Source organism: Notothenia rossii (assembly GCF_949606895.1).
Source record: "Notothenia rossii genome assembly, chromosome: 3".
In the NCBI taxonomy this organism is placed as follows: Eukaryota; Metazoa; Chordata; class Actinopteri; order Perciformes; family Nototheniidae; genus Notothenia; species Notothenia rossii.
The window spans coordinates 80,465,284-80,476,132 of NC_136901.1; the positions used below are offsets into that span (position 1 = coordinate 80,465,284).

At 40.8% G+C, this 10,849-nt stretch overlaps 1 protein-coding gene across 1 annotated transcript in view; it reads right to left on the reverse strand.

Annotated features, from left to right (window-relative positions):
* Positions 1-405: 405 nt before the first annotated feature.
* cenpi (centromere protein I) overlaps positions 406-10,849 on the reverse strand; it is a 17,327-nt gene continuing 6,883 nt past the window's right edge. The window contains 8 exon segments of the mRNA XM_079671334.1: positions 406-1,221; positions 3,356-3,397; positions 5,131-5,349; positions 7,892-7,940; positions 8,855-8,979; positions 9,268-9,377; positions 9,380-9,402; positions 10,618-10,780. Of these exon segments, the coding sequence (XP_079527460.1) occupies positions 1,051-1,221; positions 3,356-3,397; positions 5,131-5,349; positions 7,892-7,940; positions 8,855-8,979; positions 9,268-9,377; positions 9,380-9,402; positions 10,618-10,780 (902 nt within the window). The 3' untranslated portion in view covers positions 406-1,050.

Sequence of the window (10,849 nt, forward strand, 5' to 3'; positions counted from 1 at the left end):
AGTGGATTAACGGAGGTATTGATTGGTTGCAGACCTTTAGTGACTTTTGTTTTTTATTTTTGCCACATTGCAAATCACTTTGTGTACCTGGCAAACTGATTTCAAATCAGAGTTATCGCAAGTAGCCGAGGAACCTTTAACCATCCAGGTGGGTTTCTTAATTAAAACAAAATGCTCTTTCCAGGTGGGTTTCTTAATTAAAACAAAATGCTGTTTCCAGGTGGGTTTCTTAATTAAAACAAAATGCTGTTTCCAGGTGGCAGCGCGTCTGACCGAAGAATACATAAGAATACTTACCTATGTTACACACACTCAAGCAACTGATGCCTTTCAAAAGAGCGACAATTTAGGTTTTACATGAGGACACAAGACCAAGACATTTGTAAACTGTGACATGCTGCAATATTAATGTTAATAAGATACAACAGATTTTATTAGCTTCTAAAGTAAAAGTATTACACTTGTTTATTTTCAACAAGGTGCAAGAGAGTCAGGTTTAGCATACGACAAGCTGTACAAGAATAAAATATAAAAAAGCAAGCTAGAAAAATAATCCTTTGCTGGTTAAAGATCAGTGCCGACATTGAACAAAGAATGACTGTTTGTAACACGAAGAAAGAAAATGGAAAAATAATAATTTAAAGTCGTGTTACTCTTTAGCATCTTGTCTTCATGTAGATGCACCAGTTGTCTAGTTTCATAAACTGTGGATATTTATGGATATGAATATTACCAATGATCCAACCTTTCAGGTTATATTATTTGCAACAAACATACCATCTTCCATGTTTAATGTGTATACACTGACTTCAAACCTACTACTGACACATCATCTGGCTAATGGCCGCCAGGGCTTTGTAGTCTATTATTACCAACTGGACGGCATTGTCAGTAAAAATACAAAACAAACACAGATACATATATGTACATAAACACTTTGCCAGAAGTAGCTCGCTTGAAGAGAAGATTATATTTACAAGTCTTTTAAAAAATATGGGTGAGTTGCGAGTGGTTGTTCTTCCTCTCCTTTGAGTTGAGCATCTTCCTCTGCTATGTGGACAGGCCGTCGCCCTGCCCGTTGCCCTGGCCGTTGCCCTGGCCCTGGCCATTGCCCTGCCCGTTGCCCTGCCCTGCCCTGATGTTGCTCTGAACAAAGAGTTTAAGGCCGTCATAACCCTGGCTGAACAAATACTCCAGGTACCAGCTCCATGGCTTGGAATGCTGAAACAGAAAAAGACACAGTCACAACCGAGACATCTGATGCTTTCTATGATCAAAGCAACCTCTGTTAACCTGTTAAGCCCTGAGCCTGTTTTTCAGATTTCAGGCTCGAAAATGACATTCCCAGAACAAATGACTATATCTTCACTTCTAAAAAGGGGTAAATTCATAATATTTTTTCTCAAAGCAATGATAAACCTGTGAGTTGGGTGTAGAAGAGTCAGAATCAATATACAAGTGACATTTGACCTTTTTAGAGAGATTTAGAAAAAAGAATTTGGGTGTATTTGTCATATCTCTGGAACCCATGGCCGATTTTGGTGATTGACACCTATTTTTAACCGTTAGAGCCAATAGAATTGAGGGGAAGATCCTAAATCCATCTAAACATTACCATTGGTGAATGAGAGTGATGCGCAGCCAGCACAATCAAAACAGGAAGCTGGGTTACAGCTCTCATACACTCTATATGAAAACTCAGTTTATTGACATACAGTGGGGCAAAAAAGTATTTAGTCAGCCACCAATTGTGCAAGTTCTCCCACTTAAAAAGATGAGAGGCCTGTAATTTTCATGCTAGGTATACCTCAACTACGAGAGACAAAATGAGAAGAAAAAAATCCAGAAAATCACATTGTCTGATTTTTAAAGAATTTATTTGCAAATTATGGTGGAAAATAAGTATTTGGTCACCTACACACAAACAAGATTTCTGTCTCTCACAGACCTGTAACTTTTTCTTTAAGAGCCTCCTCTGTCCTCCACTTGTTAACTGTATTAATGGCACCTGTTTGAACTCGTTATCAGTATAAAAGACACCTGTCTCCAACCTCAAACAGTCACACTCCAAACTCCACTATGGCCAAGACCAAAGAGCTGTCAAAGGACACCAGAAACAAAATTGTAGACCTGCACCAGGCTGGGAAGACTGAATCTGCAATAGGTAAGCAGCTTGGTGTGAAGAAATCAAATGTGGGAGCAATTATTAGAAAATGGAAGACATACAAGACCACTGATAATCTCCCTCGATCTGGGGCTCCACGCAAGATCTCACCCCGTGGGGTCAAAATGATCACAAGAACAGTGAGCAAAAATCCCAGAACCACACGGGGGGACCTTGTCAATGACCTGCAGAGAGCTGGGACCAAAGTAACAAAGGCTACCATCAGTAACACACTACGCCGCCAGGGACTCAAATCCTGCAGTGCCAGACGTGTCCCCCTGCTTAAGCCAGTACATGCATGGAGGAATGGGCCAAAATACCAGCAACAGTGTGTGAAAACCTTGTGAGGACTTACAGAAAACGTTTGACCTCTGTCATTGCCAACAAAGGGTATATAACAAAGTATTGAGATGAACTTTTGTTATTGACCAAATACTTATTTTCCACCATAATTTACAAATAAATTCTTTAAAAATCAGACAATGTGATTTTCTGGATTTTTTCTTCTCATTTTGTCTCTCATAGTTGAGGTATACCTAGGATGAAAATTACAGGCCTTTTTAAGTGGGAGAACTTGCACAATTGGTGGCTGACTAAATACTTTTTTTCCCCACTGTACATATGATGATGGATTATCAGTGATCATTTCAAAGTGAGACAGAGACATTGGATTAACCTTCAGCAGCGTTTTTTTATCGTTTTAATGCCCTTGAACACAACTTTTGATCAGAAAACAGCAAAGGTTAGACGTATTAGCCGTTTTGGCTCCATAAAGTGAAGTTGTGTGTTGTCTTTGCTGGCTTTTGCTGCCGCGAGTCTCGGTCGCAGTGATGATACTTATACCATTGTAATCTGTGGAATCTCAGCTTTCATATGATATCTTTGAGCAGATCCGATGAAGTATAACATATTTCTACCGTGAGTTATGTGCTAAGTGCGTTAGCACTCTTTCGCTTAGTGCTAATTCAGAGGCTCGGCGTTAAGACTTGTGTTTTGTTTCGGTAAAAATGGCTCATATCGTCAGGTAGCTGAGTTTCTTCCCGTTAAGTGGGTATGACACATTCATAGTTTGTTCAATATTAAGAAGCCCTCAGACGCTGTTTCTTCCAAGATGTTGCACGGGGGCTCCCGGGCTTAACAGGTTAATGTCTAACATGAATGATGCAGAGATGAAGAGAAGACCACTCAAACCTTTATGGAATCGAGGTCGATGCCCTTTTTCCCGGGCCAACACTGATAAAGAGAGAAGAACATTATTATTCATTGTCAGCTCACCCCGTTAGATCTCAATATCGCTGCTGGATGTTGCAGCTGGACCAAACCAAAAAAAGGTACGTGTATTATTAAACATGATGAAAACCACATCTCATGCAAATCCCATTAATAATAAAATGTCCTTCTGTATTAATGCATCTTCTATGAAAGATACATTAATACTACATTTGTCTCCTTGTCTTGTGTGCAAGTCCATAAACCAAACTGTACAGACAGGCTTGCTCGCTGATTTATCAACTGCCTCTTACCGTTTGAAAATAAGCAAGAGCTACATAGGACACATACAGTAGAAGACATTAATGGCACATTTCCACTGCAGCGGGGTAGCCCCGTTTAAGCGTTCTCGCTCAGGCCTCGGGCTGCCTCGCTGGCCGTCCGAGGCCGTGGCGCATTTCCATTACAGTTTAGGACCTGGGGTAGCAAAGCAGTGTAGGCGGGGCGATCGGCTTTTTGGGCGGAGCCACGCTGGGTAAAACTGCAGTGGCGCCATCTTCAATGCGACACAACTCACAAAACACACACAACAATGGAGGATGTGGAAGCGATCGTTTACTTGTTTCTTGGTGTGTGGCTTGTTATCACAGCAAGAAGGGAAGTAAATATTTGAATTTCAAGCACCAGTAAGTACTGCCCCATAATAAGAACATTTGAGGAAATATCAGATCATGAAAAGAAAATCTTTCTAATAAATTAAGCGAATATCAAAGCTAACTATAAACATAAATACTAAAGTGTAAAACACAGCAAAACTATATTGATAAATTAATCTTGTGACGATTCTCTCTGACCAATCAGCAGTCAAGAGTGTTGACGTCACTAATTCAGCCCTGGCCTGATAGAACCATGATTTTATGGGGCCGGAAAAAGAGGGGAAAAGTACCCGCTAGCCGGTGCTACTCGATATGGAAAGGCCACCAAAAACTGGCCTGGCCGCTTGAGGACGATTAAGGACGCTTAAACGGGGCTACCCGCTGCAGTGGAAATGCGCCATTAGTGGTGTGCAGCACACGGGATCTTGCTCAAATACATTTGAACCCCCGTCTAAACCAAAATCGATCAGGAGCCATTCACACTTAACATGTCTCACACAACAGGTCAGCGCTCATGCACCAGCTTCCAGAATATTTTTGGAAAATACACCAGTCAACCCGAGTGTTATCCCATAAAACACTAGAACTTTACTACAGATTATAACATTTTTTTTAATCCTTTCAATTAATAGCCTTATCATTTTTATCCTTATTTTCTTATGATGTGAATATTTTTGTTTGATTTTGTCCTATATAATTACATGTTTTACCCCCTCTTTCTATGATCTATCTGTTCATTTTTTGATTCTGTAATGATAATCCTTATTTTATTCCTTACATACATTTTCTAAATGTTTTGAAAAGTAGTATACAAATGCAATTTTCTTGAAAGTATTTTTTAACCTTTTGGTTCAGTGAGAAATGATGAATGACTTGTGGGTCAATGATGATGGAAATATAGCTCAAGAGTTTTCACAAAAACAAAAGGAAAAATGAGTAGAAAGTTTGGCTTGTTCTCTCTTTAAAACAAAAAAAAAGACGGAACAGGTTCATCGCTTCAGTGTCGCGTGAACTCTGTCGTTATGCAAGTGCTATGCTGACGTGCACTTGCGATCTGGACTAGTGGAAAGACACAGGAACTCCCAAACGGCCCACACTCACCTTCTGGTGGAAGTCGATTGCGTAGCTCATGAAGGCGGGGTGGTGGACGAGGTCGAAGCTCGACCAGTATTGCGGAACGTTGCTCTTGAGCAGCAGCTCCTCTCCCAGCTGTACACCCATGCCTGGTTTGAACATTTTGGAGTTCCACAGGCAGTTGACCATGTAGACTGTGTAGTTGTTGAACTCACGGAAAGTCTGACGGCTGATGTGAAAGGCTTGCTGAAAGAAACAGAATCAAAAAGGGAGTCACAAAGGAAAGTCACAAAGGAAAGTGGAGAAAAAAAAGTAAACCAATCTCCATATCTGCAAGGTTTCACTTCTGACGTGTGTTGTGCTGATTCATTTGCATGCTATTTACCAAGTCCATTTTGTCCTAATAAAAAGTGCCTCTGACATTTCCACGGGGAGCATGCTTGGCTGCCTGACATGTCCCGTAATTTTCGGACTATAAGCCGCGCCTTTTTTCCCATTTTTCGACGCTGCGGCTTATATAACGGTGCGGCCAATCTATGGATTTTTACAGCTAACGGCCACTAGGGGACCTCCTAAATCTATGGATTTTACAGGTTACAGTCCACCACCTTTAACTCTATGGGCTCTATGGCCGGTCCGCGCCCCCCACCTTTAAGCGGCGGGCTCCAGCAGGAAAAGCTGGAGGCCGGAAAAGAGTGAGACAGGTAGCGCGCAAAAGTAAAAGTGGAACCGAGAGTGGTACGAGAGACAGAACGAGAGCAAGACAGACAGACATTACGAGAGCGAGACAGTTTGTCCCCGTACCACTGGGTGAAAACCGCTGCTGTAGATCACTGCCGGTACGTGCGCTGGGAGCGCACCGTTTAAGTTTGAAAGTTGAAAAGTGTGTGTGTCTGAAACGCTATGTGATACAGTACAGTTTACACAGTACATGTTCTGTAGCTACTATTGCACTAAATGGTAACACTTGAATACGTTATGCAAATATGCAACTGGTTTGTTGAAATGTTAATAAATGGGAGCTTCCTCAAACAGCCATCTCTTTCCCGACAATCCCCTCTGTGCACGAACCCTTACATATGGTAATTAAACATTAAAACACCTGCGGCTTATAGTCCAGTGCGGCTTATATATGTACATCATTCAATTTAGCTGCTGCGGCTTATATTTAGGTGCGCCTTATAGTCCGAAAATTACGGTACTTGTAAATTCTCTGCCCGCAGTGGCAGATGTATTAAAATCAACAACTTCTTAAGTCCTCATCTGACAGGGCATTAAAAGGTTAGCGGCTGAAGGTGGAGGCATGTGAATGTAGACTGAGGGATGGAAAAATCTATAAAAGCAAATAGCATGTCACTTCTGAAAGGCACACCAGCTAAATGCCTAAAATGTAAATGCATTCTAGGGCAGCACGATTTGGGGAAATAATCGAATTGCGATTTTTCTGACAGATATTGCGATTCAAATTGCGATATATATATATATATATTATATATATAATCTAAAAGAACATCCACAGGAGTGTTTCCATAGATAAAATACACACACAGAGACAGAGACACACACATCATAATGTTATGGTGGTGCGTTCACTGGCCGTAGGATATAGAAGCAGTTTTATTTTCCTGTAGGATTTAATAAACAGAACTCTGCAGGACGCCTCGCAGACAGTAAGTAATCGATTAGAAACTTAAAGAGCGTGACGAGCCTTTAGAAACTAACCAGGCGAGCAATAAATACAGCGTGTGCACTAGGCCTGAACGATTAATCGATTTTAAATGATGCGATTATCAAATCGCAATACCTGCAATTTTTTTTTACAACATTTTTTTTTACAATTCTTTTTTTTTCTCTTCTTGTGTGTCAGTCATCCACACCAATCAGAAGTGCTGTGCTCCACATGTACCAGCCATTGTTAACCAATCAGAAGTGGCCCATGATAAGAAGGTGATAGACAGATTGATCAAATCACCTGCCAAGTATTTTTGAAAGTGCCTGCCCTTTCCAAATGGCTTCCAATGGAGCTTTCCTGGATGGTTTGGTGAAACAAACCATCTGAGTCAGGTTAGTAATGCTCCATCACATGTTCTACATCTATTACAGGGTGAATCTTAAACTGAAGCTTGACTTTAAAGCAACCCAACGGAGGTTTCATGTAAGTTTAGTTATTTCACTCGTAGCTCGGGCTGCGGGGGTGCTAGAGACGGGAGCACGTTGATACGACCTTCCTAGCCGGAGTTATGGCCGCATTTTACAATAAACTGCCGTTGGGTCCCTTAAAAACAAATATCGCAAAATCTGTCAGAAAAATCGCAATTAGATTTTTTCCCAAAATCGTGCAGTCCTAGTGTGGACCAGGACAAAGTGCAACAGAAACACATAAAAATACCTTTACATGCATTAAAACAGGTAGTGCGTTATGGAATTGGTTATCTCACGGTGCCTTCGTGAAACCTTTTCATACGGCGTAACAGCCGCAAACGACTAACGTTAGACTGGGCTACGGGACTTTCACTTAACACATTGTTTCTGACCATACACTCGTCATAGAGCTGATACAGGCTTGTGGTGTTTTCTCGGGATGTAGCGACTTTTCCACGACAGGTCGTGCTCAACACCTGCTTTTGCCGCACATCTGTCGTCCTAAACCCGAAATATTTCCATACAACCAAAGTGCTGCTTTTCTTCGGGACTAAATTGTCCAATGGACCAAAACTTGCTGTGCCACAAACCACATCATGTTTCATTTTCAGACATACATTGCAAGAAGATAGGAGGTTTTTCTTACCTCTGTGAGATTTTCTTGACTCTTGGCTGATGTCAAGTTCACCTTGTACCTGAACAAAAAAAACAGAATCATGTAAAACCAGTGACCTCTGTGAATATTAATGCAACACAGTTTGTTCTCAATAGGCTGTCAAAATATAGAAAATACAATTATACTCCAATTGTACTTTGCCATGGCATATTTTCGCTCAGCTTTGACAGAATTACTGAAGCCGCCCTGGAGTGTAGTCAATTAACCGACACTGTAAGGATTTGTGTTATTAAAGCCTGAAGTTACAAATGGTGCTTGAGTTCTACATAAAAAGGGAGAAGAGGGCTTAAGTACATTGCTTCTTAGACTCTCGTTATCATAAATCATGCATGAAGATATACGTACAATTTATCCATTTGATTCCAGGTCTGTTCCGTCATAAAACATGCATCAACATAAGCCATACTACGTTAAGGGGGTTGCTAGTGTATGCATCGGGGCAAGTTGTAGCAGAAGTCTCTTTAGCATATGGAGTCAATCCCTGAAATGTTCAGGAACATTTGCTGCGAGGGGTCATGGTTGAATGGGAGAGGGAATTGATGTTTAGGGAAATCTGTACAACCAATTTCCAATCTCAAGGCCAAATAACACTTCAGGGATAACACTGATACATCTGTGAGATTAGAGGAACAGGCTTTGAAGGGGTTATGACCGTTTTGACAGTAGGGCTGTACCCGAATATTCAAAAATCAGAATATCCATTCGTTGGAGTACTATTCGGGTTTCAATTTCGTTATTCACGAAACAAAAACGATTTGGATTTTATGGCAGTTGGCCACCATATGCTGCACAATCTATTCTAACCTTTTTATAGCATCTGTAACAAAACATTTTCCTGTATGTGCTGAATGTCTGAATAGGGAGAATTATTAGGAGGTGCCTAAGAAGTTATCGTAGTAATGAACCGGGAACTGTGTGTGAAAGAGTCCCCACCTGTACATGATGAAGGCCAGTCTGTCCACGCTAACGGGGTCAGTAGCAAACAGCGCTGGGTAAAAAACTCCAGGTGGGGGCATCATCACAAGGGGGAGCCCATACTTCAGAAACGTGTCACACACCTGGGGGAGGAGAGAAATATAGATTAAAAACACACTCTTGGCATCCTTTTTCCAAATGATTGCTATGTTGGTGTTGCACATAAAGCAGGAACTACAGTTTATTCCCCTGCAACATCTCTGCCCCTTAAACAGGTTCATGTGAAAAACGGGCATCTCGTGTCAAACTCTGGACAGTGAAACTCAAACATCCTAGTTTGAAAATGGTACCACTTAAGCACAAACACCGGTTGCATTTTGGCTTTAAAAAAGGCACACCGCAGGTAAAAGCATCAGCATCTGTTCATGTACCATGGTATAGAAGTCGAGGATGAAGCTGAGGAGGAGAGAGTGGCATCCTTCTAGCTGCAGGCCAATAGAGGCAAGCCGACCCACAAAGTCAACTAGCTCCATCACTGAATCTTGAACCCCGACAGAGTCATGTTGCTGTGACAGAGGGCAGAGCAGAGAGTCAGACATGCAATTTGAGCAGAATGAAGTGAAAGCTGTGCTGGCAGTCAGCTGATTTACCCTTGGAACTCTACACTTACATTTAATCAGTGACTCAGGTCTCTGTGAGAACAGGAGAAAGCTCCCAAATCAAGTATTACAATACAAAGGACACACTGAATCAAGAGTGATGTTGGGAAAGTGTTCGGATATACACCATTAATTATTCCTACCTCTAATCAGTGAGTCGTACTCTGGCAAAATACCAGAGGTGAGTTTGGAAATGGCAGTGAATAAAGAATAGATCCCTACACTTATTGGGTCATTTGTTGTGGGATTAGACATTTGAGGACTCGATACTGATGCCCAGAGTGTTTAAACAGAACTGACACCAACTCAGCGCCTTTGTTTGAAAATCATTAAACTGGTTATTAGTGCTGTTATTGTCTGAAAACAAATTGAAATGAAAGGATTTGGTGGATAAATTAGCTCAAACCCAAAAGAAAAAACATGTTAATACTTCTTTCTGCATATTTTGCTTTTGTTGCTAGTGTATGAGATTGCTCAAATAAAGATAGAAACTGTAAAGAACAGTGTAGAGTTTCAGTTGGGGCTGTGCAATTAATCGTATTTTAATCTCGATTACGATTTTGGCTTGCAACGATTATGAAAACAACGTAATCTAAATAAAACGATTATTTTTTTAATTGTTTCTTTTTATTGTTTTTTCAGTTGAATTATACTTAAAGTTCAGGGTAATCAACTGTTAAAAACATACTGTTCACATTTATTTTTCAATAAATGGATAATCGTTTTTAATAATCGTGATATCAATTATTGACCAAAATAATCGATATTATGATTTTTGCCATGATCGCACAGCCATAGTTTCAGTCATGATTTGATCTGGTAGAGTAGAAAATGTGACATAATGCTTGTCTAGACAAAAATGGGTACATAAACCTGAACACCTACAAAAAGGAGTGTTTTGCTTTTATTACACTAAACCACAGTAAATAAAACTAACCGCAATAGTTTGTATAGCATCTGTGAGGACGGATTAGGTGTGATAATGCATTTCTTGGCTCTCCAGTAGAGGCTAAACAAGCTATAACCCTAATGCTCTGAAGTAAATACACAAAGTGTTTTATGTCTATTACTTGTTTATGCTCGGGGCATAAACAAGAAGCGGGAAGTAGATATGAGACTCACATGGAGGTGTGGCTGTTGAGGCTGATGTCCAAGTCGTCTTCCAGAGCGTACACCGAGTGCCAGATCAGCCACTTCAACAGCATGTTGTTCAAACACTCGATCAGTCCACACTGCACACACATGGAGAGGAACAGCATTAAGCTTACAGGTGTTTTACCACAGGCTAATAAAGGACCCATCATGAAAAATACAAGACAAACAGTATCTTTTCCATTTGATTTACAGGTTTAGA